General features: G+C 50.6%; 1 protein-coding gene across 2 annotated transcripts in view; it reads left to right on the top strand.

The window, feature by feature from the left end:
- Sdk1 (sidekick cell adhesion molecule 1) overlaps positions 1–27051 on the top strand; it is a 970126-nt gene extending 943075 nt beyond the window's left edge. For both annotated transcript variants that reach the window (XM_052754191.1, XM_052754192.1), the window contains 5 exons: positions 865–1029; positions 3751–3888; positions 8578–8698; positions 11960–12089; positions 22980–27051. In XM_052754191.1, coding sequence (XP_052610151.1) covers positions 865–1029; positions 3751–3888; positions 8578–8698; positions 11960–12089; positions 22980–23234 — 809 coding nt within the window. In that variant the 3' untranslated portion in view covers positions 23235–27051. The remainder of the gene's footprint in view (positions 1–864; positions 1030–3750; positions 3889–8577; positions 8699–11959; positions 12090–22979) is intronic.
- Positions 27052–27772: the final 721 nt, after the last annotated feature.

Here is a 27772-nt window from a genome sequence, read left to right as displayed (position 1 = left end):
CAGGGTCTAAATCCCAGCAGAGAACATGGAGCTCTGACAACGTTGCCCCCAACCATGTGTCGAGCCTGCCTTTTCCATATAATCCAACACTCTGCTCTGAAAGAGATGAAGCCCAAGATAGATGGATTACAGCCACTCCAGGAGCACAGATGTCCGTTCTGTCCACAATGCATGGAGAATGCCGCGTACCACCACAGTGATGGGAGCAGTGAGACAGGAAGCCATGGCTCAAACTGTCCCCTTAACCAGCTGGCTGGGTTTGTTTCCAGTCAGAACAGGGTTGGAACCCGTAATGAGTGCGGGCCAGCTGGTGACCAGCTAGTGTCCAGGTGGAGCTGTCTGTAGGTCAAGAATGGGATCAAAAGGGTCAGCGATGGGGTGTATAGCACAGGACAGGCAGGGGAAGCAGTGAGCCAGAAGGGAGCCAGTGTCCCTAAGGTGACAGCAAGTGGGAAAACAGGGGGGACCTAGAACCCATGAGAATATGATAAGGAGAGAGAGAAGAGAATGCCACTCCTGAATGGTGAGATGGTTTAATCAAGCCTGATGACCCAATTTTGGTGCCAGAACTCTCATGGTAGATGGAGAATTAAGTCCCACAAGTTGTCCCTTGATCTCCACGTGTGCACTGTGACATGTCCATACCCCCACAAAAAATAAATAAAGGTAATAACAAATAAATAAATCATCGTGCCCAGCTCACTCCTCTGAGACATTTGTTGATGAAGGAGGCATCCACCGTGGTCCGCTCCTGTCCGAGGCTGGCATCAGATGCCCTGTCCCAGGCTGCTGTGAGCTGGCCAGCACTGCAGGTCTCCAGAAGAGCTGCCCTGACCGCTGCTCCATCTCTGATCTCTCTTGCAGATGAAGGCTTATGGGACATGTTTGCAAAGGATATTCCCCGGAGTGCTACATCATACACCGTGGGCCTGGACAAACTACGGCAAGGGGTGACCTACGAGTTCCGGGTAGTGGCTGTGAACAAGGCAGGCTTTGGGGAACCCAGCCGCCCTTCCACAGCGGTGTCAGGTAAGCCCGTCAGGACACTCGGGGGCTACATCAAGTGGAAGCGCCCATCACATGGAGGCCTGGCCTCCAGCTGGGTGGAGGAGCTGCTGCAGATCGCAGTGGGGAGCATGGTATAGACCCTCTGTATTATGTAACTCCTCCCTGGGACTGCCTTCTTCAAGCAGAACCCCAGACCCTGAGCCACTGCCAAGGACACTCTATAGGCAAGGTAGGATTTCCATGCCATATCAAAACCCCAGGCATGGTGACAGACACTTGCTGTCTCAGCTCTGCATAGGTAGAGGGAGGATCCCTGGGGTCTGATCTGTGAGCTCCAGGGCCATGAGGGACCCTGTATAAAAGGTGATGGGTGCTATTCCTGATGATGACACCTACAGTTCACCTCTGGCCTACACACACACACATACACTCACATACACACACACACACACACACACACACACACACACAAAGGATATAAAACCCTGCTTGATCTGTGAAGAACTGGTATGAAGCGACTTCATGCCCATGTGGCCCTGAACCCCACACAGCAGACAGCAGGTGGAATGCAGCTCCCTTATTTCTTCCATGGGGCATCATCCACAAACACTTCTGAGATCACACAGATTCCAAGCCAGCCGTGGCTGCCATCTGGACCGCAGTCAACTCATGACATCCTTCAGAAATACTAGCCACCTTCACACACTGGCCTCACATCAGGACCCAATCTCTGTGATAAGAGCTCCCCACAGGACAGCTGAGGCCTCTCTCCCCTGCCAAGAGGCAGAGCTGGCCGGCACTCCTGGGTGGCCAGCCTGAGAGTCACGGGACTTGCTACATGGGATATTGAATGCACAGCAAGACACCCCACTTACATCCTTCGGATTCAAAACACTGTCATCGCCTGAGAAGCCCTGTGGTGTACCATTATCCAAAGCCAATTTCCCCTTTATTCCCAGCATGCACTTATTCGTCATCCAGCCAGTGAGATACTTTATGTGAAGGTGGAAGTGTTTTCTGGAGATTTGGGCAGCTGGAAGCAGACCCTCGGCTTTGCCTGTAAGAGGTCATTCAGGGCCCTCAGTGCCACTTAACCAGCTCCCCAACAGGGACACCCCCAAAAGGCAGGAGTGGGGCCCTACAGGCCCAGTACCTGTAGAGAGGACATTTTCCCATTTTCCTCTCTTAGTAAACAGAATAGAACAGACGGGAAGGAGGAAGCAGACCCTTTGCCCAAGCAGTTTTTACATGAAACATTTTTAAATAGATATCTCAAAAGCAAGTTCGCACTCAGAGCCCACAGTTCAGCTGAGTTTTGCTAGGGACATAAAATAACACACAACCCCAGACTTCAGGGCCTCCTGGACCAGTGGAGGAGGCCAGCAGGGGGCTAAACATGCCCAGTGGGCTTCTGAGACCAGCATTATCTATCAAATCCAGAGACCTGGAGGGCTCAGCCATTGCCTTGTTTGGCACCAAGGGGAGCCAGTGGAGGAGGTGGGGGGGCAGGGGTGTGGTATTTCCATTTAGGAAGATTTCTCTAGTGACAGTGTTAAAGGATGTGAGTGAGGGGGTAGGAGAATAGAGAATGATCAAGATGGTTGGGACCCGGTTGCCATGGTGAGATCAACAAGTGTAATGAAGCAAAGCACACAGCATCCCTTGAGGGAAGGCTGAGCCAGAGACGGGAAGCAGGGTCCCACTTTAAGTCAGTGTTTCTAAGGAGGTAGGATTAGGAGGGACATGGCGATGGTTCTCAGGATAAGGTCTGAAGTAGGAGAGGGGTCTGGTGTGTGTCCATCCGGTCCTGTTTCTCTTCCTGCCGCCATGACACAGTACCCTGACAAAAGCAACTTGTTCTGGGTGCCAGCTCAAGGGTACAATGCATCATGATATGGGAGTCATGGAGGCAGGAGCCTGAGGCAGCCACTCACATCACATTGACAGCCAAGAAGCAAAGAGCAACGAATGCACACTCAGCTCCTTTTCTTCATTTATAGAGTGTCTTAGTCAGGGTTTCTATTGCTGTGAAGGGACACCATGACCACGGCAACTCTTATAAAGGAAAACATTCAATTGAGGCTGGCTTACAGTTCAGAGGCTCAGTCCATTATCATCATGGCAAGAAGTATAGCAGCATGGAGGCAGACATGGTGCTGGAGAGGTAGCTGAGAGTTGTACAGCTGGATCTGCAGGCAGCAAGAAGAGACAGTGAGACAATGGGCCTGGCTTGAGCCTCTGAGACCTCAAAGACTGCCACCAGTGACACACTTCCTCCAACAAAGCCACACCTACTCTACAAGGCCACACCCCCAATAGTGCCATTCTCTATGGGCCTATGGTGCCAATTTTTATTCAAACCACCACATATATCCTAGAACCCCAGCCAAGGAATGGTGGCACCCACAGTTAAGATGGGTCTTCTACCCTCTTCAGTTAACCTGACCAATCTGACTTGGCTTCAGGGTGAGTCTAGATCCTGCCAAATTGAAAGTTAAAAGTAACCATGACAGACCCCCAAGCTTGACTCCATAGAGAAGGCAGAAAAATTCCCAAGGGTGGATTCCCAAACCTGCTATGGAGCTTGTGGAATTTCCAGAAGAGCATGCCTTTTCCCTACAGCATGTGCTGGGCTGTGACAAGTCCTCCTGGAGAGCTCTTTCTCTTCCCTGCTGCTAGATTCCAGGGAGATGGCTGTATGGAGCTGATGTTGAGCCTCATCCTATATGTTCTTTTCCACAGCACAAGCTGAAGTCCCCTTCTATGAGGAATGGTGGTTCCTGCTAGTAATGGCGCTCTCCAGCCTCCTCCTCGTCCTCCTGGTGGTCTTTGCACTGGTCCTGCATGGGCAAAGCAAGAAGTATAAGAACTGTGGCACAGGTGTGACATCTGCCTCTGTCTCACATGGTGACCTGGCATTTGGTCATGAGGACTGACTTTTGATTTCTCTGCTGGATCTGCCAGGGTCTCTTTTAACGGTGCTTAAATATTAGGGAAACAAGTGCCTTGGTGGTAGAGCACCTTCCTAGAATCCCCCAGTGGGGGGCTAGGGTGTGGCTCAGTGGTAGAGCACCTGCCTAGAATCCCCCAGTGAGGGGCTGGGGTGTGGCTCAGTGGTAGAGCACCTGCCTAGAATCCTCCAGTGAGGGGCTGGGGTTTGGCTCAGTGGGAGAACACCTGCCTAGAATCCCCCAGTGAGGGGCTGGGGTGTGGCACAGCGGTAGAGCACCTGCCTAGAATCCCCCAGTGAGAGGCTGGGGTGTGGCACAGCGGTAGAGCATCTGCCTAGAATTCCCCACTGAGGGACTGGGGTGTGGCTCAGTGGTAAAGCCCCTGCCTAGAATCTCCCAGTGCAGGGCTGGGGTGGTAGAGAGCTCTCCTAGCATGCCAGAGTCCCTAAGCTCCAAGCCTGGAGATACAGTTTCTGACCCCTTATATTAGCCATGGTGTTGGACTTGCTGGGTTCTCTGAATCTTCCTTCCCATGCCCCATTGCTCTTATGTGCTCACATTTTTAAATAGGACTAGACAGGATGAGTGTTAAACAAGAAAAGTCTCATCCCAGCTCCTCTGATGTAGGGATAAGCTGGGACCCACCTGAGTATTCCATCACACTGAGTGTGACGGAAATTTCCTATGGTAGAGCCTTTCTCATGCACTTGAGCCTGGACTTCCTTTTCCATCCCCTCCACATCCCCTCCTCCAGCTCTGACCCCTCTGAGGGTCAGTTCCCTCATTGTCAGCAGAGCTCCATGCTCAGCACTGAGCCAGCGCTCCATCAGCACACATGTGCTGTTGGACTGATCACCACTGTCAGAGAAAGGAACATGGAGGTGGAACATGAAGCCAGTTGCAGGAACGCTCATGTGGTGTGACTTCTTAGACATGGAGGTCAGGAGAAGGCCAAGTGGAAGCATGTGTCTCTAAGGCAATGCTGTGGTTGCATCTTGGGGGAGAGGAGCAGAGAGGGATGGTGTGATGTGGGGCATTTACCCACCACCCCCACAGTTCCCCAGAGTTTTCTTGAGTGCGAGCAGCAGGAAATATTAGATAGAAGGATTTATTGCGGAGATTATCGCATAAACAGATAGAAAATACAGGATAGCCTCGAGAGGGCCTGGAACCTTTTCCAATGGGCCCTGACTGTCTCTGCCCCAGGGTTTTTATAGAGAGGTCAAGGGGTGGAGCAAAAGACCTCCTCCCCCAGCACAGCCAAGTGCAGACCATCCCAGACACCTGCACTCAGGCCCATGTTCCTAATCATCCTCTATGCGGACCTTCTGGGTAAAGCCACGAGGAACCCGAGAACAGGCTCCCACAGTGTGAGAGTCAGCCTTATGGATGCTGTGTGAACTCCACACCTGCACAGAAGTGATGGCTACACGAGATGAGAACACACACTTCACACTGATGCTCTTTATTGTCCTCAATTTTGAAGAGTCTCATAATGACCAGTAAGACCATTTCTCAGCATAACTAGAAAACAGCTTTACCTGTAGTCTTCCACCCCCACCCCCGAGTCCCCACCTTGCAACGGTTCTTAAAGCTATGGCTGAGCCAGAGAACACAACAGGGGCTGTGGAGGAAACTCAGTTGGTAAAGTACTAGCTGTAAACATGACCAGAGTTATTTCCCCAGCCTCACATAAAGAAAGCTGGGCTTGGTGCTGCATGCTAGTAATCCCAGAGCTGGAGGGGTGGGGACGGGTGGATCACTGGGGCTCTCTGACCAGCCTAGCTTCATCTGTAAGTCCCAGGTCCCAGTGAGAGACCCTGCCTCAAAAAAGATAGTTGATTCCTGGGGAATGGTACCCCAGCCAGGCTGACCTCTGGCTTCTATACATACGTGCACATGTATACACACACACACACACACACACACACACACACACACACACACACACACACTACAACTACCAGGCTACTTAGACCTACCTTTGACTCCAGTTTCCACTGTCAGTCTGTCTTTACTTTCTAGAATGGTCTGTCCCTGATGGGGATCTGTTAATCTGATAATGAAGATCACAGCCATGCTGGTCCCCTGGGGCAAAAGTAGCACTCCAGGGATCCCTCCCAGGCATCAGCACCACCAGAGGGGCTAATGAGATGAAGCGCCTAAATCGCCTAGACATTAGCAATCCATCCCTGCAAGGAAAGAGTTTATTCTTTTTCTTTTCTGTATAAATTCACTTCTAACAAGTGTTCGTAAATCAGATTTTATTCCCCTGGGATTTGCAGTGTATGAATGGCATGTCATTTTAGTGAGTTAATGCAGTTACAGAAGAGCATAAAGTCTCTCTCTCCTCTTCCATCTGGAAAACAGACTAGAAAAGACACATCAGACCTGCAGCTTCCAATACCCAGGCTCCCCCTAGGGTATTAATTTAACATCATAATTGAAGCCTGAAGGTGGGGCTTGTCTGCCCGAAGGTGACTTGTGTGTGTGTGGGGCGGGGGGAGGGGGGGCCTGAACCTTTTCATGTCCTTAGTTGTTGCCTAGCAGGAGCGTGATGGCCCCTCTCATTTTGTCCTCACCAGCCCAACACCCATCAAGTCACATCTCTGAGCAGAGGCAAACCTAACATCCATCTACCACACTGGTTCTATGGGCTGGTGTCTCAGCATCCAGCCACATGGAAGGTACAGGGTGCCCATCGTAGGGAATCCTCTCAGGGTGAACACATACCTTACCATGTCCTCAGGGCAGGGTGATACTCTCCTAGGGGTAGCAGGAGAGTGGAGAACATGTCAGATAAAATCCTCACCTTTCAAAGAATCTCTCAGCTGACATTGGAAGGTAAAAGACAGAGTCTAGTCTGAGCACCAAGTAAATGTGCTAGTGCAAACTTCTGGGGTGGGGGCTGGGGAGATGGTTTAGTGAACAAGAGTGCTTGCTGTACAAACATAAAGATCTGAGTTCAAATCCCCGACACCCATGTAAAATCTAGGGCATGGCAGTACCCGTGTCTATAACCCCAGTGCTATGTGGGGTTTAACCTAATCTAGAAAACCTTCCACAGACACAACCAGAGGTTTATCTCTTGGGTGATTCTGAATTCCAATACATTGTCAAGCAAGATTGATCATCACATAGGGCTAAAGAGATGACTCAGCAGGTAAAGGCACCTGCTGCCAAGCCCGAAGACCTGAGTTCAATTCCCAGGACCTGACTCAACTCTAAAAGTTGTCCTCTGACCTCTGCTGCCCAGGTGCTATAGCATGCACATCCACAGAAACACACAGAAACACACCAGATAGGTAGATAGGTGATAGATAGATAGATAGATAGATAGATAGATAGATGATAGATAGATAGATAGATAGATAGATAGATAGATAGATAGATGATAGATAGATAGATAGATAGATAGAAGATAGATAGATAGATAGATAGAAGATAGATAGATAGATAGATAGATAGATAGATAGATAGATAGATAGATAGATAGATAGATAGATGCCCCGGCTAGCGGGGTGTCAACGGGGGCGACCCACCTGTGGGAGAGAATGAGAGGGATGGGAGACATGAGAGAAGACAGCAAGACAGTGTGTTCTGATCAAGCTGCAAATTTTATTCACCTCAGCAAGGCTTATATAGCATGGGAGGGGGAGGGAAGGAGGGAAGGGGTGCACAACGTGCCGTACATGCAGGTGAAGGGGGACGTGCAGGTGAAGGGCTACATGCAAGTCGTGCAAGTCGTGAGGCTGCTAGGTGGTAAGGTCACTGTTAAGGGCCCATTGTTCTGTTGCTATGCTACCTGACCTGCCTGACCTGTTCTTTAGCTTTGGGGGCATCTGGTTTAGGGCAGGGGCTTGTTCTCTGGCCTAGCTAGTACTTTTCCATGGTCCATGTTTGGTCCCTGACAGATAGATAGATAGATAGATAGATAGATAGATAGATAGATAGATAGATAGATGGATGGATGGATGATAGGTAGATAGAGATAGATAGATACATAGATAGATGATAGATAGATGATAGATAGATGATAGATGATAGATAGATAGATAGATAGATAGATAGATAGATAGATAGATAGATATAATTTTTAAAGTTTAACCCTCACAGTTACACACTTGTAGATTAATTTAAAAGCCAGTGATTAATGTAAAGACACATGCAGTCATCGCCACCATCCATTTGGGACATCTTTGTCACTTAAAGGAAACGCTTTCTTTACCTATCTTACCCATACAAGCATGTTTTTTACTTTAAATTTCGTTACATGGGTTGTGAGTTTTTTAATTATGTGACTTGTGAAACATCTGACTTCCCTGACTTTTAATAAGGGTATGCATTCTGAGCATATTTTCATAAAACATTGGCAAGGATACTGGCATTTTGGCATCAGGCAAGATAAACACTGAAACATTAATATCACTATTCTGCTCCAGCATTATGGCGTGTGCATAGCTTTGCTCCAACTGTCTCTCTAGCTGAGGCTGATGCCCAGTGGTTTTAGGGGTCACATCAGACAGAGCACAGGAGCTGGTGGTGCTGACTGACCCACCCCTGTGTCACTGCAGGGGACACATTACTAAGACTATGCCGCTTTCCCCATTGGCTCTAGGTAAGGGCATCTCCAACATGGAAGAGTCAGTGACCCTGGATAACGGAGGGTTTGCCGCCTTGGAGCTCAATAGCCGTCACCTCAACGTCAAAAGCACCTTCTCAAAAAAGAATGGAACCAGGTAGGAGGCTGTGCTGAAGGGATGTGTCCCCCATCCACAGGCACCCACCAAGCGAATTCCATATAAAGCAATGTGCGTCTGTGATTCCTGCACTCCTTTGGGATGGGAGACAGGAGAATCCCTGGATGCTCAGGGACCAGCTAGCCTGCTGTACACAGCAGCAAACCGAGTCCCCATCTCAAACAAGGTAGAAGGCAAGGACCAACACCGGAAGTTGTCCTCTGACCTCCACGTCGGTGCCCTCGCATGGGCACAACTGCACTCACACACATACTCACGTGCATGCATACCGTCACATACACAAGCATGGGGGTTTCCAGTGTTGAGGGCTCTTCTTCTCACAGAGCCAGGTTCCATATGCGTCTGCTTTTCAGTAAACGGGGGGGGGGGGGGGGGGGGGGGGGGGGGGGGGGGGCTCGCCCCTGTCAGGGACATGGCAGACTGAAGGCCTCAGTTGCTCTATTGTCTGCCAAACTTACAGTGACAAACTCATCAAGCCTCACGATGCTTTTGGCCTCTGCCACTCGGGGTTGAATTGTTTGAAAGGCACTGAGGCCCGGAGCTGACTGAGCTGACCTCCATCTTCAGAGGAAGAGGGTCCCGGCTGCGGCTGCTCTTGCACTTGGCCCCAATCCAGAGCACACAGGCACCACCACCCCAACTACCCTCCTTAGGGCAGGAAGGGGAAGCTAGTGGCACCCACTTTCCTCTTTTCCATTTCACTTGTCACCTGAGAGTCAGGGTTTTCCTGCTGAGTCAGAGAAACATGGAAAGGTAGTCACGGAATGTCAAGACGAAGAGGGGCTCGTCACAGGGGACTTTTAAATGGCACTGCTGTGTTCTACCCTCCACTGCAGGTCCCTTTCCACTGCTGCAGTGCTCATGGCCTTGAAGCCCAGACCAAGGATAAACAGTCCTCCAGGTTGTTAACAGAACAACTATGTAAACAGACTCCTATGTAAACAGAAAATTATTTTGTGATAAAGTTGGAAGGTCCTGGCCCACAAAGGAATGTCCCCAAGGAGTCCTCCACTAAGAGAAACATGGACAACTGATATCAGCAAAACGGGGACCTGAGGCTCCGAGGGGAGCTGTTACAAAAGTGGGGTAGGATTTGCAGGTGTTGGATAAGAAAGTCTTTCCAGCAGGGCCCACTGAAGCAGACCCAGGTACTCAGGAGGCTCCGGCAAGTTTAAGGCCTGCCTGGGCTATGGAGCTAGTTCAAATACAGCCTGGGGAATAGAGCGAGACCCTGTCTCAAAATAAAGAAAGGGCTGAGGATATAGCTCAGCAGTTGAGCACCTGCCTAGAATCCCCCAGTGAGGGGCTGGGGTGTGACTCAGTGGTAGAGCACCTGCCTAGAATCCCCCAGTGAGGGGCTGGGGTGTGACTCAGTGGTAGAGCACCTGCCTAGAATCCCCCAGTGAGGGGCTGGGATGTGGCTCAGTGGTAGAGCATCTGCCTAGAATCTTCCAGTGAGGGGCTGGGGTGTGGCTCAGTGGTAGAGCACCTGCCTAGAATCCCCCAGTGAGGGGCTGGGGTGTGGCTCAGTGGTAGAGCACCTGCCTAGAATCCCCCAGTGAGGGCTTGGAGAAGTCATCAGTAGAACACTTAGGTAAAGGCACCTGCCACCAAGCCTGATGGCCCAAGTTCAGTTCCTGGGACTCACATGGAAGGCCCTGGGTTCAGTCCTCAGCTCCAAGGGGAAAAAGGCAAACATGCAGATATATGTGCGTATAATAAGCATGAAAATAATTTCTAAAAGATTTTTCAAAAAGGAACAAGACAGGAAGTTGCAAGCTGAAGGGTGTATTTGTTTTCCATTGCCGTGTGACAGATGACCATAATATAACACTATCTCAGAAGGTAGAGATTGCCCCAGCCTGGCTTGTCCCCTGCTAGGGCCACCCATGGCCATAGTCCTTATGTCACAGGGTGTTTTTCTCAGATAAGGTTCCAATAGGCCAGCATTCTCTTCCAAGCTCACTCCAGCTCTTGGCAGAGTGTGTCTATGTGGCCCCCATGACTCAGGGATGGCCTCTTTCTGCTGTAGACTTGAGGCTACCCCTGGTCCCCTGGTCCCAGAGGCCGCTCATGGGATGTGTTTCTTCGCACAAAGCTAGAAGCAGGAGTTCTTTTCAGGTCTGTGTCTTTGGCTGCCAGAGGACTGCATGTATCTGGGGACAGCTGTGGATGGAGACCCACACAAAATCATAAACTCTTTGAAAACATTATGAGATTTGTGTGTGTGAGGACTGGAATACAGACCTCCAGAACTCAGTGAAAGCCAGGCAGGCGCGGTGGCTGCCTGTGATCCCAGCACTCAGGAGGTGGAGACAGAGGCTCCCTGGGGCAAGCTGATTGGTGAGAATAGCTCAATCAGTGAGCTCTGGGATCAGCGAGAGACCCTGCCTCATAAACAAAGTGGAGAGCTATTGAGGAGAATACTTGACATCAACCTCTGACCTCCAAATGCATGCATGTCCACTCACACACATGCAGATATGCAGATATGCACACATGCACAATCCACACAAAAGAGTTGGCCACAGTTGGCATTCCAGCTCCAGCTGACAAAGATGGTCTCCTTCATACAACGTTCAGTGATTGTGACAAGTGGAAATGACAGCTCCACCCTTTCTGTATAACATAGTGTGACCACACTAGTTAACAAACCAGACACAGGCTCTGCCTGCAGCTATGGGCTGGATATGATTGGGAGCAGTGATTGGGATAAGGATTCTGTCAATCATTGAGGGCTAATGCCTCAAAGCCTTCATGCCCTTGGGCCCAGCTTTGTGTCCTGGGCCCCAGCAGAGTGGGAGCCCAGGCTAGTGCACACTTCCCTAATCCCACTCCTCCTCAGGAGACCATCCACAAATCCCATCCTGACACATCAGACCTCTTCCCCAAAGATTCGCCCTCAGCTCTGGCCAGTGTACACATCCTTCCTCTGCCTTCCAGAGTTCCATGTGTCCTGCACCTCCTGCTGGCCCAGACCTCACGTGCTCTCCTTGTTGAAAGTTCCACTTGACCAGAACAGCTTGTGCCTAGTGCCCTGACCTTGCACAGTCCCTGAAGCCTACAGGTGTAGAATCACAGATGACCAATGCTTGGAGCTCTGTATCAACTATATGGGAACTCATTGGGGGTGTTTTCCTCCGTGTTCCCACATGAGCAACACCAGACAGCAGCTTAGGAGCCCCACTTCCAGGGGACTGTCCTGTGTCCAAGGTGACTTGTGACATCGTCCTATTTTAGATCCCCACCCCGACCAAGCCCTGGAGGCCTGCACTACTCCGATGAGGACCTCTGCAACAAGTACAATGGCGCTGTGCTGACCGAGAGTGTGAACCTCAAGGAGAAGTCGGTGGACGGGTCAGAATCCGAGGTCAGTGCTGTGCTTGCTTCCGCCCAGCAGTGACCGCCCTCTAATTCCTCAGTATATCTCATCGCACTTAGGTCTCACAGCCACCCCATGGGATGGGCAGAGCTGGTGGTGGAGGGTCCCCTATAGATGGAGGAAGTATAAAAATTGACTGGTTGTATGGCTTTTCCCGGGAGAAGGAAAACAATGTCTGTTCACACAGATGGGAAGGCACCAAGAGACCCAAGAAAGGTTCTGTCAGAGTCAGGCAATGGACTGTATTCTTTCTCTCACGGCTGTGACAAAATACCTCAGACAGCAACTTAAGTAGAGTGGGGATTATCTGACTCACAGCCTAAGGAACTGTCCATCATGGTGGGAAGGCATGGTGGCAGGAGCACGGTCACACGGCATTCGCAGTCAGGAAGCAGAAAGAGATGGATGCTGGGGCTCAGCTCACTTTCTCCTTTTTATTTAGTCCAGGACCGCAGCCTAGAAAATGGTGTCACCCACGTTTAGGGTGGGTCTTCCCACCTCAATTAACCTAATCTGGAAACTCCCTCACAGATAGGTGTGTCTCCTGGGGAATTCTAGGCCATGTCAAGCTGGCATTTGATCTAAACCATCACATGAACCTGAGTTTACTGGGGCTCCTTATATGAGCTCAGGTGAGCTTCACCCCCAGGGAGCCCCCATCCCCAGCCAACTACCTATCTTCTAAATAATCTCAGGACACAGGGGGCCTCATGACTGTTGTGAGCGCTCCAGCTCCCTCCATGAGAGGATGTTAATGGACTCACTCATGCATACAGAAGGTGGCTTCAACCATGGAAGCCAGCAGCTGGGAGGGAGGGGCTCAAGGTGTTAGCAACACCTTGTGTCTCATGCTGACCAGCATGAAGGTTCCAATCAATGGTCCCACTGGGTGTCCCCAAGGGTCCTCTTCGCAGGCTTCATGAAGAGCAAGAACCACAGGCCATTTGCTGCACATGTATTCCTGGCCCCACATCTCAGCACACACCTCTAAATCAATATTTAATCTAAAATACACTCTCACCTTCATTCCTGACCTGATTTCGGGCCTTATTGAGCCCCAAGGCTCGATAAAACAGCCCCTTTTCAACTGTGGCTTATATACGAACTCCAGTGAGTGGGCAGGGCCGAGATCCAGCTGAGCTCCACTTTACATGTTCTTTTTACAAGGGTTGCTGGGTCTGTAACATAGCCTCGGCTTGCGGGAAACAGGAGTAGCAGTACTAACATCCCAAGAGATGCGTGTGTCTCCGCTGGAGGGCTGTCATTGAAAGCCTGTGGGAACCAGCCTGCCTCTTCCCGGCTGAGGTTAGCAGTGTCACCTCATGGCAGCTGCTCTTTGAAGAGCAGCAGGTGAGGAGGCAGCAGGGTGGCCTTGCATCCGGCTTTCTGTCTCCACTGATAGAGCCAGGCCTTGTGGGCAGGCTGGGGTCTGTCCTTGGATCCACTGTTCCCTGCAGTACTTGGCATGCTGTTGATGGTGACTGTGTGGAGAGTTCCCTGTGCATTGACACGCATCACTCTGTGGTGATGAGCACGTACTGTGGGCCGCGCCTCATGTCACCCGCTCTCCACATGCTTGGTGTTCACCCACCCCTGTGGCTGGGTCATTCTGCTGACATTCTCAATAATCCCCACACTTGGGAGGTGGAGACAGAAAGACCACAAGTTCAAGGTCATCCTTGGCTGCACAGTAAACTTGTGGCCAGACTGGGTTCCTGAGACCCCATCTCAAAATTAATGAATTGGTTCATTAATTAAAACTTTTTAAATAGGTTAATAGGACATGCCTGGGTCTATTTCTTCTCTCAAATGCATGAGATGGCTTGAGGCCCAAATTCAACTGTTTTGTTTTTTTTAAATAACAAGATTTACCTAAGCACTGAGCTAGGAAATATAATACATACATACATATATACATATGTACAATTACAGACATGCATAAATACATACATATACATGTACGTGCACACATATATACATGTGTATATCTCTCACACATGCATAAATACATATATACATATGTACATGTCACCATACACACACACACACACACACACACACACACACACACACACACACACACACACAGAGGCAGAGAAGGAGGGGTGAGCATGGAGAAGCCAGGGAGGACAGGAGGGAAGGCAGGCACAGGGGAGGAGGGATGCTGCAGAGGAATGCCATTCTGCGAAAGGGAATTCTGCAAGGAGTTTGCCTTCCTTGGCCCTGTGGCTTTTCCTGGGGAGAGAGGAACAAATGTCTATTGACCCCGTGCACTGACAACAGATCAGAGAAATGACCCCACCCAAGTCCAGCTTAGTGAACCAGTGAGTTTAGTAGGGTTCCTACAGGACATGGGTGACTCAAAGGCAGTTGCATCACCCAAATCCAGCCCAACATGGGTGACTGCTCAGGAAAGCTGTATCCTCAGAGCTCCCCGCATGCCTTGCAGGCAGCCTGGCAGGTGGGAGAGCCTTCTCTGTCTTCCCAGCAATTGAGTGTTTATATGACATCGCGGGGGGCGCTTGGAGATCCTGTAAGTTTCAGGAGTTTCCTGAAACTTGTGAGTTTTCTGTACCTCTTGAGTCTTCATGAGCCTCCCTCCAGGAGCACAGGTTTCAGTCAGGAGGTAAAAACTACACAGCATCCACATGTAATGCTCGGGACTAAGAGGTTCCGGAAGCTTTCTCAAGGTTCTCACTGATGAGCTGGCCAGAGCACCTGGCTGAGTTCCCGCTCTCCTACCACACCTGCCTTTGGGAACCACTGAGGCACATCTGTGGGACTGAAGAAGCCAGGGGCCTATGAGCTTGGCTGCCTGACACTATCACAAGCCCTATGCTGTTGTTGCTCCCCGGGGCTACCCCATGGTTCACAAGGCCTTTGGGGTAACAGTTCTTTCCAGGAGCCAATGAACTATGTAAACACGCAGAGTCCCCTGAGACCTCAGGGTCCCGGGCCCTGGAGCCTCTCAGCGCCCTTCCTCCTGAGGCCTCATGACTGCCAGCTAACAGTCCCTGGGCCGGGACACTGGGGCTCCCTGGCTCACGAGCGGGTGAGTCCTGGCCAGCTGTCTGTTTTCCAGAGTTCTTTGTCCTGCTGTGTCTGAAGTGTGTGAATTAAGGCAGACTGTAAGCACTGAACACCCTAGGACCTCAACCAAGGGACCCATTGGGTCACTCTAGAAGGGCCAGTTCAGATGGCAAAGTTCACTTGGGTCAACCTCTGACTTCTGTCTGAAGTGACAAAAAGAGCCATGGTGTCATGTGACGCCAGTGCCAGGACTCTGGCAGGCTGACACCAGGCAGGCTCCGTGTCCCCATGAGCACAGACTTTTCACCATGCCAATATTTTTGGAAATGGGTTTTCAATGTCCTGGGTGGCAAAGACCCTTTCCCAGTGACATCAGCTTCTGGGAAAGATGTCACTTCCATCAGGGATGCAGTAGGATTCCTGCCTCTTCCTCTCTTGGGGCTCTGAAAAAGAGAAGGGCACTGGCCAATTCCTGTGTCCATCTGGTGTCACTACAGCCATGCACCCAAGGCAAAGCACTAGATTATACTGTAACTCTAAAACTTAGGGTTTTGCATTTGAATCTCCAAACTGCCTTCTAGGGAGGAAAAACATTTTAGGTCTATATTCTAGGCTTGGGGGCTAGGGATATGCTCAGTTGGTACAGGGCTTCCCTAGCACACAGGAAGCCATGGGTCCCATCCCCAGCACTATATAACACACACACACACACACACACACACACACACACACACACACACACACCATGTGGTAGTACACACTTGCAGTCTTAGTACTCAGGAGGTAGAGACAGGGAAGAGAAGTTCAAGGGCATCCTCAGCTACGTAGAGAATTTGAGGCCAGCCTGAGCTATATGAGACCCTGTATAGAAAAAAGAAATCTCAAACATATTTGCAAATGAGCGTTGTGACATTTGGGTAGATGCTATTGCCTAGCAACCCTGAGTGTTCCTGTGTGGTGCTCGCTGGTCTCTCTAAGAGCCTCATCTGCACTTCTGTTTCTGGCAACCTCTAGTTAAAGGTCCAGAGCTCTACTAGGAAAGCAAGCATCAGGGCGGAGCCGTGTTGACCCCCATCCCCTCTGAAGGTCAGAATCATCCAGGCTGGAGACAAAGCTAACTTCTGGAATAGTGAAATAGAGCCTTCATATTCCCAGTGGGATGATGAATTAACCAGGGGAAATGGTTTTGTAAACATCCACTCTCGAGTCTTTGGAAACGATACCGGGGAAGACCGTGAGTAGAGATCTGTGAAAGATCCACTGGGCTGAGGAGCTGCCTCAGTCAGGAAAGCAGTAGCCTGCTGAGCAAAGACAGGGATCTGAGTTGGATCCCCAAAACCCATGTAAAAGCTGGTACAGCAGCAAGAGCTTGGAAACCCACACTGGGGAGGTGGAGACAAATGGATTCCTGGAGCTCGCTGGCTAGACGATCTAACCAAATCAGCAAGCTCCAGGCCAGTGAGAGACCATCACAAAAAATAAAGAGGAGGACTGGAGAGATGGGCTAGTGGTTGAGAGTTTGCTAAGGAAGCATGGGGACCAGAGTTAAGATCCCCAGAACTCAGAAAACCCATGTATGGTGGTGCATAATCCCCGTGTTCGGGTGTGACCAGAGATAAGAGGATCCTGGTTGCACACTGGCTGTCACTAAAGCCGAATCAGCGAACTCTAGGTTCAGAGAGAGACTTTGTCTCAAAAACTAAAGTGGAGAGAGACAGGGACAGGGAGAAGACATCCATTATTAACATCAGGCCTAGATATACACACACACACACACACACACACACACACACACACACACACACACACACGCACGCACACACGCTGCCCCCCAGAAATTTTTAAAAAATAAACCAGTCTTCAAAATTCTTCCAGCTCTAACTAATTAGAATGATCCCTCATACCTAATTGGTTCCCTGGTAGAGCAGGATTTTTCATCTTGCTGGTACCTTGCCGAGTCCTGAGTTGACCCTCGCTGCAGCTCGCCAAGCATTCATAGTCAGCCTGACGCAGCACTCGGTCACCTTCTGTCCTTTCTATGGTTTCCTGGGAAACCAGTACATCAGGACTCCACATCACAGGCAACAAGGAAGAAAGGAAGGAAGGAGAGGAGGGAGGAGGGAGGAGGGAAGACCCAGTGGTAACTCCTTTTTGCCAATAATTCTCACTCACTAAAGTACATCTGCGTTCAAACATAATGTCATGTAAAGAACAAACAGCTAGCAGAGGAAGGATGGTATCTGGATGTTGCTCCATCAGGGAAGCCACAGCAAGACCTGAGTGGGAGTCCACACCACCAATATCTGTCTGGCATCCTGTGTCTTCTCCCCCAATGATGCGCAGGAAACAAACTCGGACAGTCTTGGTCTTTCTCTGAAGATGCTTTCTGCACAAAGGCAGAGTCCCCTCAGATTAGCTTTAGGGACCACTTGCCCATCAAACTGTACCCTACTCTGGCGGTCGGTCTCTTCAGCCACAAACACCACGAAGACTCCCAGGGCAAGGCTCTGATTGGTCAGTGCGAGGCACACACACCATTCTCTGGTCCTGTGAACCAGTTACTGTCCAGGATGGCTTCCTTCCAAGTGGTCCACGGTAGACACAAGAACTGAGACATGGCTATGTACCAAATGCCTGACGAAAGCAATGGATGGATGGAAGGAAGGAAGGAGGGAGGGAGGGAGGGAGGGAGGGAGGGAAGGAAGGAAGGAGGGGAGGAAGGGTCTGTTCTGACTCACAGTCTATCATGGTGTGGAAGTCTTGACAGCAGGAATGTGAGGCAGCTGGTCCCGTGGCATCCAGTCAGGAAGCAGAGAGAGATGGATACTGGGGCTCACACACTTTCTCCTTTTTGTTCAGTCCAGGACCCCATGGAATACTGCCTGACCATGTTTAGGTTGGGTCTTCTGTCTCAATTAATCTAATCTACATAATCCCTCATAGACATGCCCAGAGACTTGTTGCTCTGGTGACTCTAATTCCCACAAAACTGACCATTAAGATCACCCATCACAGTCTCCTGCATGGTCCCCTTGTAAGCACCCACCTTAGCCACAGACCCCTCTCTCTGTATTATCCCCATCTTTGGCTCGTGAAATGCTCAAGGGCGGACATAAGAAGTCATGTTAAGTCACTCTGCTCCTCATCCTGGCATAAAGAGCTCACTGAAGAAGTTTGTTGTGCCTCAGTGAGGGTCCATCCATCATGGCTGTGCAGACATGACAGCATCCACAGATAGGGGCATTCAGCTGGACTCTTCACATCTCCATGGATCAGGAAACAGAGAACTCTGATGAAAAGTGGAATCAGCCTCGAACCCTCAAGTTTTCCTTCTGTGCCCCCGCCCCCCGTATCCCAGCTAGGCTCCATGTCCAGAAGGTTCCAAACTTCCCCCAAAACAGCACCACCAGCCAGGACCAAGTGCTCAGCACACGAGCCTGTCAGGGACATTTCATATTTGATCCCTAATTAAAATTGTGAAGACATTTTATAAATGAAAGGCATTTGGTTAATCTCATGCACGTCTATGGGCACGAGTCACAGCATATGTTTGTCCCTACAGTATTCTGGACACACTCAGGCTGGGGAGAGAGCTCAGTCAGGATGGTGCTTGCAGTACACGCATGAGGATCTGAGCACATATGTAAAAAGCTGAGTGTGGCCACACATGCTTACACTCCCAGTGCTGAGGAAGCAGAGGCAGGAGGATCTCTGAGACTCTGTTGCAAGTCTCGATTTGGACTGGGCTGTCTGGCTAGCCCAGTCCAAATAGAGACTTGCAACAGGCCCCAGTGAGAGACCCAGTCTCAAAAACCAAGATGAATGACTCCTGAAAAATGACACCCCAGTTGTCTTCTGCCTTCTGTGTGCATACACCCACACATATGCATATCCATGTACACACACACACACACACACACAGACTTCCACAAAACGGTAGCAGTCCATTCTAGCCCATCATAGGTCCAACCTGCTCTTGACCCTGCTTCTTTCTCTCCAGCCCATAGCTGTGAGAAAAGGGCTGGCAGGAGGTTCAGGAAAGCAGAAGGAGGCCCGAAGGGTTTCCGGGTGGATGCTAGCCGAGCGCACAGAGGCAGGATTTACAGACCGTGGTTCCACTGGGGTAGGTGACCCCTTCATTGCTTTGGTCCATGTGTGCCAAGACCCACCCACACAATCTCAGCCTCCCAGTCTCCAATGGAACTGACCTAAATTGTCTGGGAGCTTGCAACAAGTGCTCGATTCCCTGTCATTGGCTGAGAGTCCCCTGTGGGCGTGGCCTGAGGAGCTCATTTGAATCTCTGGATCTTGGTTCTTCAGCCAGAAAATAAGGAGACGGACTCAATCTCAAATCTTGCGTGTCACCTCAGAGGAGAATAAAGTTAGCCCTGGTTTGTGGACCTGGGGAACAAAACGGCCTTCATCCAATTCTGAGGACCCAGTGACGTCCCCATGAAAAAAAAGATGGCTTCTGTGGATCTCAGTGTCCTCCTCCAGGATTTTAGAATCTAAGACAGTTTCTGAAGACTTCACAGAACAGACAGCCACACAGAGTCCTGCTCTTGCCTGTCTCTGCCCCCTTGTCAAACCCTAGTTTACATACAACTTGACTTTTATAGATATGAGGTGTCACTTAAAGTCCTTTCTTGTATTTCCCTATAATACCAAAGACATGCAATTCCCCTGAGTCCGAGAAACCCTCAAACCCCTAGAAAACATCTGGAAGGTGTATTTTAAACACAGCCACAAATCCTGGTCCCAGCCCCCACCCCCAGCTGTGGAGGCCAAATCCGTGTCTAGAAGGACTGGGTGTCCAACGGAGAGCCAGGAGTCCTCCACAGACTCAGTAAAATCCACTTCAGCCTCCGTCTCCTTTAGTGATCTTTTCCATGACAACACAAAGAGCAGAAAGTAATTTTTATTTAATTTAAGAAAAGAGCAAACACATAGACTAAGCCCGACATTGCTTTGGCTCACACCTTTTATCCTAGAACCTGGAGGCTGAGGTAAGAACATGGAAATCACAAGTGGAAAGCCAGTCTGCACTGCGGAGTGGAACCTTCCTCAAAAGCAGAAGGGAGGAAGGGAAGAAAGGAGGGAAGGAGGAGGGAGGGGAGGAGGGAAGGAGGAAGGGGAAGCTGACTGAATGATTCTTACAGGTGTTGCTGGCTTGTTGTATAAAATGAACCGAGACCCTCCAAGGGACGATCCTCAGCACCCCCAGGAGACCAGGGCTCTCCAGGCTGCCGTGGAGTGTGCTTGGGGCCCCAGCACCAGAGCAGATGAAAATGCACGCACTGGCATAGTCCAGCAGCTTCCCCACTGAGCCTCTGTGGGCAGTGTGGGTCTGTGACAAGAGGCCACTGAGGGTGCCCCCCCCCACCCCGGCATGCTGAACTTTTCTCTTTGGTCCCCCAGCGGCTCATGTCTTGTTTGCCTGCAGATCAAAGGCCAGGGGGCACTCCCAGGCATCCATAAGTGTGTGTTCTGAGGCAAGGGAGGAAGAGGAGGATGATAGGCAAAGGAAGGAAAGAGAAGGCACACACACACACACACTTGGGAGTCTCCCCAGAGCTTCCCACCAGCTGATAGTTAATAACTGCAGCATGATTGACATTTACTATGAAGCTTGTGGACATAGAGACAATGCTCCCTTCATATAAAGGTATTTTATATCAAACAGCGATAAACCAGGCTTAAAGTCTGAATGCATATGACCACAGGTGGGGCCTCATTCCTCTCCCAGACATTCTCTGGGAGTTAAAAAAAAAAACAAAAAACAAAAAACCCTGCATCCCCCAAGCTAATTTTACTCTATCAACTGGAGTCCTGTCAGGAGCCACTTGGGACCCACCTGCGACCTCACTTATTTGGTTCCCAGGACCCATGTCAAGCAGCTCACAACTGCTTCTAACTCCGTTTCCAGGGGTCTGCTGCCCTCTTCTGGACTCCACACAAACTGCATATACACATGCACAAACACACTAAGAGAGACACACATATGTGCAAAATTAAAAATGAATCTTTTAATTTTATGTGGGTGGGTGTTTTGCTTGCATGTGTCTGTATCCATGGATATGTAGTACTCAGGGAGGCCAGAAGTGGGTGTTAGATTGCCTGGGAGTAGAGTTACAGATGGCTGTGAGCTGCCCTGTGGGTGCTAGGAATGGAAATTCAGTCTTCTGGAAGGGTGGCCAGTGCTCATAACCACTGAGCCATCTTTCCAGTCCCAAAATAAAACTTTTAAATATATATCTTTTCTTTTTAAATAAACTCCAACTTGGGCTGGGGAGATGGCTCACTTTGCTGTGAAAGCAAGAAGACCCAAGTTCAAAATGTGAGTACCCACATAAAAGCTGGGCATGGCAGCATGCTGAGCATTGGGAGACAGAAACAGACGGATCCTGGTGGCTTGCTAGCCAGTCAGCCAACCAAAGTAAAATGACCAGCTTCAGATCCACTGAGAGACCCTGCCTCAAAATAATAAGGTGGATAGGAACAACATCTCTGACAACATCTCTCTCTGCCTTCCACGTGTGAGCAGATGGATATGTAAACCCCCACACACATGCACAAACACACCAGCCAAAAATAAATAAAAACAAACTCCATGCTTCTCACTGGCTTGGTCCTGGAATTCTTTCTGCATTGGAGCCAAGGATCCGTTTTACCTGGGTGGACATTGATGAAGGAAGTTCAGTCAGTGTATTAGTTACTTTTAGTGTATTAGTTACTTTTAGTGTACTAGTTACTTTTAGTGTATTAGTCACTTTTAGTGTATTAGTCACTCAGTGTGTTAGTTACTTTTCCATTGCTGTGATAAAAGATCATGACCAAGGCAGCTTATAGAAGGAAGAGTTTATTAGGGCTAAGGTTCCAGAGGGATGAGTCCATCACCATCATGGTGGGAAAAGATGACAGCAGGCAGGCATGGCAGCTGGAGCAGGAAGCTGAGACCTGTAGCTAGAGTTTTCCTGCCTGGCCCACAGTCAGGACAAATCTCTCTCACCTGCCAGTCCCACAACCGCTCAGACCCGACCAAGTAAACACAGAGACTTATATTGGTTACAAACTGTATGGCCGTGGCAGGCTTCTTGCTAACTGTTCTTACATCTTAAATTAATCCATTTCTATAAATCTATACCTTGCCACGTGGCTTACTGGCATCTTCACATGCTGTTTGTCATCGTGGCGGCTGGCAGTGTCTCTCTGACTCAGCCTTCCACTTCCCAGCTTTATTCTCCTCCTTGTCCCGCCTATACTTCCTGCCTGGCCACAGGCCAATCAGTGATTTATTTATTGACCAATCAGAGCAACACATTTGCCATACAGAACATCTCACAGCAGAGACCCACATCTGGAATCACAGGAATGAAGCAAGGAGGGGGAAGGGGAGAGAGGAGGGGGGAGAGAGAAGGGGACAGAGAGACAGAGTGGAAATGGAGCCAGTCTTTAAACTCAAAGCCCACCTCCAGTGACATACTCCCTCAACAAGGCCACGCCTCCTCAACCTCCACCCCCCACACACCTGCGGCCCAGTTGTTCAAATACATGAACCTGTGGGGACATTCTCATTCAAACCACCATAGGCTGCTAAGGTGACACCGCACCATTAACATCTGCGCTTACAGACACTGGGGACTCTGTAGACCTCTCCCAGGGCGGCCCGCAGCACAGGCCTATCCTGGGCTTCCAGGAGGGAGAAAGCCGACGACAACAGGTGACCCGCAGGCCACCCCCACCTTGGCTGACCAATGGGAGTCTCCCTCTTTCCAGATCACCCTCCCTCACCCCTCCCTTTCTCCCTTTCTTGCTGTGGCTCACACTGTCCCTCTGTCCCATCCTCAGGCCTCCGACTCAGACTACGAGGAAGCCCTGCCCAAGCACTCCTTCGTCAACCACTACATGAGCGACCCCACCTACTACAACTCCTGGAAGCGGCGTCCCCCTGCCGCAGCACCGCACAGATACGAGGCGGTGGCAGGGGCCGAGTCGGGCCCGCACCTGCACACGGTCATCACCACACAGAGCGCGGGCGGAGTCTACACACCAGCTGGCCCCGGAGCCCGGGCCCCCCTCACTGGCTTCTCCTCCTTCGTGTGACGTCACGCCTCCATCAGGGTAGACGGGTGCAGAACTTCTGGAGTCTATTTTTGTTAAGACAATCAACTCCGATAACTGAGCTGAAATTTTTTGTTCCACAAAAAAATAATAATAATTCTGATAAGCGATCTTACCTACTGGTGAAAACTAGGTTTCACTTAGGAAGGTTTTTTTTAATGGCTTTTTGTAACATCGCTGCAGGAAGCAGGTTTCTTTGTTTTCTTTTCTTTTTAAGAGAAGGTATCTCCCTGGTGCACTAGCTCGGCACCGCCGGTGGGGGCGCTCTCGACACACCCCAACCCTGGGCTTCTCAGGCCTCCAAACCATCGGGGAGGCTAGGGCTGGCAGGAGGGTGGAGGGGGACAGGTAAATCGCATCCGCGGCCCACTTCTCTCTCTACCTCCTTTTGGAGAACCAGCCAGCCTGGATCACTTTCTCCATCTTAGGACGACTTGAGGCTCCTTGCTCTCGCCTGTGCTTCAGACAGTTGATCTCCCCCCGCGGGTTCTGTCCGGTTCTCACCAGGGGCCACGCGATGCCTCTGCGCAAGGGGCCGCGGAGGGCTCAGCTCTGCAGTCCCTCTTTCGGGTGGCGCGACCCTGGGGCTTTTCCCTCGCTCTTCCTCTGTTCTCTCAAGCTGACAGTTACAAGAACAGGAAGTCCCTCCCCAACTGGCTCTGGAGGCCACCCAGGCCCATCCACGGCCAGCCAGGTCCTTCTGGTGACCACAGCACACAGCACACAGCCCACCCCCGCTGAGCAAAGAGAGGGGCGCAGACGCGTGTTTTTGCAGTTGCTTGTAGCAGGTGTGCATTGTTGAACCAGAGTATTTTTTAAATCTTTTTATCTTTTTTTAAACTATGTCACATGAAATGAATGCGTCTTTGCTGTCTCCAGGTGCCTTTTAATTCATTGTTCAGCTTTGTACGTGGGAAAGACGAGAAGCGACCGTGTCTCCAAATAAAACAATGGGCTCTGAGAAAACAACCCGGGCCACGAGTCACCTAGCACACCCCACACCGGCGCACAGTGGGGACAGCCCTTCCCTCCCCCCCCCATGTCCCGCTTCTGACCCCCCCCTCCCCGTGCTGCTTCCTCCACCCTGCCGTCCAAGGCCAGCGTTTTAGCCTTAACAGGTTTTCTGAAAACATTTTTCTTTAATTTTCACTATTTCAATGTTTTTGGCTAAATGCAAAGAGTAGCAGCTAAGTGGCACTCAGACCCCATGAGCGTCCTGCCGCCCCTAGCCCAGGCTTGGGATCTGGATGTGACCAGCTGGCTCTGGCCATGGTGTGGCCCAGAGCTGGGGTGGCTCCGTGAAACCACATCCTGGAGCACTCAGAGCCAGTGAGAAAGGTCTGTCCTCCCAGTGACCTTGGCACCCTGTGGAGGGGACTGGCTGTTTAATGTCACCAGTAGGGGACTTTGTAGCCCTTTACCTTCCCTGAGAGGCAGAGGACTTGGATCTTGTCTTGACTCGGATGCCTAGGAAGTTACTGGTATGGCCCCAGGACACCAGAAGTTCTTTCTGCTTGGGAGAAAAAAAAAAAAATTAAAGGCCTTTCAGTTTTTCCAAAACCCACAATAAAAAAATTCCAGCCCTCCTCTTCCCTTCTCCTCTTCGTTCCTTCTTTCCCTCTCCCTCCCCTTTTCCTTCCTTCCCCCCTTCTTTTTTTGTTTTTGTTTTTTGTTTTTTTGTTTTTTGTTTTTTTTCGAGACAGGGTTTCTCTGTAGCTTTGGAGCCTATTCTGGAACTCGCTCTGTAGACCAGGCTGGCTTCGAACTCACAGAGATCCGCCTGCCTCTGCCTCCCGAGTGCTGGGATTAAAGGGGTGCGCCGCCGCCCAGTTTCCCCGTTCTTCCCTCCCTCCCTCTTTCTCACACTCCAGCTTTTCACCCTCCCTCCTTTACTTCCTCTCTCCCCTCCCTCCGTCCTCTCCCCTCCTCTTCTCTCCTTCCCTCCTCCTGTTGCTCACTTCCCCCCCCTCTCCCCCCTCCTCCTGTTGCTCACTTCCCCCCCTCTCTCCCTCCCTCCTCCTGTTGCTCACTTTCCCCCCTCTCTCTCCCTCCCTCCTCCTGTTGCTCACTTTCCCCCTCTCTCCCTCCTCCTCCTGTTGCTCACTTTCCCCCCTCTCTCCCTCCTCCTGTTGCTCACTTCCCCCCCCTCTCTCCCCCCTCCTCCCTTCTTCACCCTCCCCATCTCCCTTCATTTTCTGAGCTGAAGGGAAAATATTCTAAACCAAAAATCCTAAATGCTCTGCCCAAAGCCACTTTTGTGTGGGGACTGCCACCCTCGTGGTCCACAGGAGGGGGAGGGACCACATCAGTGGACAGCACCACCTCCTCCCTGGCCCCAAAGGAGTGAATGGACAGAAGACCGCATGTCACCACCTGACCTTCCTGGAAGGCAGCACCCAACAGAGGACAGGGACCAGGCTGGCTCCGCACTGTGCTTTGCTCCCTTAAGCCATAGGACTTGCTTGCTTTAACCAATGGGGAAGGCTTGGGGTGGTCTGGTCTGAGGTGAGACTGCCGCAGCTGGGTTTCCTCACAGTGACTCGGCAGTTCACAGCACTCTGTGATCAGTAACTCGTTTTCTATGGAAAGGTCTTTTCAGGATGCCCGGCCCCTGTGACTGCTGATCAACAGCTGTGATCAAGTCCATCACTTAGAGCAGCGGTTCTCCACCTGAGGGTTCTGACCCCTCTGGGGGTCAAACGGCCCTTTCACCAGATGTCCTGCATATCAGATATTTATATTACATTCATAACAGTAGCAAAACTGCAGTTATGAAACAACAATGAAAATGATTTTATGGTTGCGGGTCACCACAACATGAGGAACTGTATTCAAGGGTCACAGCATTAGGAGGGTTGAGAACCACTGACTTAGGGGACTCTGTCCCGTTCAAATGCCCTGCACCAAATGCAGGGGTTGGGGTTTTTAGTTAGATTTCAGCCTCCCAGAGCCGCGGGGCATTATGTCCTTCCTAAGCTCTCACTGTAGGAAAGGGATGGACACATCACAGCTGCAAAACGGACATTGGATCCAAGTCTGGGTTCTGAGAAAAGACCCAAACAGGCAGGATACAGATGCCCTCTGGCTTCTGTCATTTGAAAAAGTCACCTCCAGGGGTGTCTAATGATGAGTGGCAGCCAAGTCTACCCACTGCAGCCTCAGTGACTCTGTGGAGACCGCTCAGCCCATGCAGCCTTTCCTCCCGGTGTGTCTGCTGAGCCTTGTGGGTGGCTTTGCAGGGCACAGACATCCAGAGAGGATGTCGGCATCTGGGCTAACATCTCCCAACCTTCTGCTGGCCTTCCTCAGCATCTCCCTGACTCCAGCGGGAAAATTTGTGGTGGTGTGGGGGGAGTGTCCCCCTGGATCCCTGGGAGAAGGCGGAACCACAGCCCATGTGGATGATGTGTGTTCTGGAAAGTTCTTTGGATGTGGTGTTTGAACTTGGTCTGGATCATCCTGAGCACAGTGTGTTTGCATAGAGGTTCTTAGCATGGATTTTCTTTATTCCAAGATTCCTGGCTCACGGCATGGCTGCTCACCTGCTGAGCCCCCAGTCCACAGACTAACAGCAAGGGACCCTTCTGAGAGGCCAGGACAGTGTGGGCTTCCCAGCAGGGAACTCCCTGCCTCACTGGCTAGCTTAGGAGAATCCCGAAGCTTTCCCTATGAAACCTTCTGAAATGGCACAGAAAACCAGATCCCATTAAAGATAAAATGAACCCTCCCCCTCAACTTATAGGAAGACAGAGCGGTGCTATGAGTACAATTTTTAATAAAAAAATATTTTGTTCCTTAAGCGTTTGTGACTTTTTAAATTTTTAATTTCTGTTTGTGTGCGTGTATTCAAGTGCAAAGTGTACAGGTGCGTGCGCGTGTGTGTGCGCACACTTGTGGAATCCCAAGGACAGCCTCAGGTGTACTTCTTCAGGCTCTGTCCACCTTGTGTTTGTGACAGGGTCTCTCACTGGCCTGGAACAACCTGAGTGGATAGGACAGCTGGCCAGTGAGCCTGACTCTGCCTTCCCAATACCGGGGTCACAAGTACACACCAACGTGCCCTGCTTTTTTGCACAGGGTCTTAGAATCGAACCCAGGTCCTTGTACTTGCAAGGCAAGCACTTTATTGATGGACCCATTGTCTCGGGATGGGGGGTGGGGAGTGCACAAGTTTGCCACAGCATGCATGTGGAGGCCAGAGGAGGACCCTCCCTTTCCACCTCCTTGGTCACAGTGTGCAATAGGCTAGTGGGCCCACACTCCTTCTCAGTCTCCCATTTCCTGTAGGAGCCTGGGATTGTAGATATTACTTCAGTACCCAGCTTTTCTATGGGTCTGGGACTCTGAACTTAGGAGGTCAGGCTTGGTATGACAAACATGTCACTCACTCCCCAGCCTCTTTTTAACGTGTTCATGAAATGACCCTGGAGTTCAGGAGCAGTCATACAGTCTAAGACTGTGAATGCTAACCTTGGAAATTAACCCACATGTGGTCCTAAACTAACACACTCTCTGTCTCT

This window comes from Peromyscus californicus, unplaced genomic scaffold (genome assembly GCF_007827085.1).
Source record: "Peromyscus californicus insignis strain IS unplaced genomic scaffold, ASM782708v3 Scaffold_2__1_contigs__length_46816999, whole genome shotgun sequence".
Taxonomy (NCBI): domain Eukaryota; kingdom Metazoa; phylum Chordata; class Mammalia; order Rodentia; family Cricetidae; genus Peromyscus; species Peromyscus californicus.
This window is presented reverse-complemented; position numbering and strand designations above follow the sequence as displayed.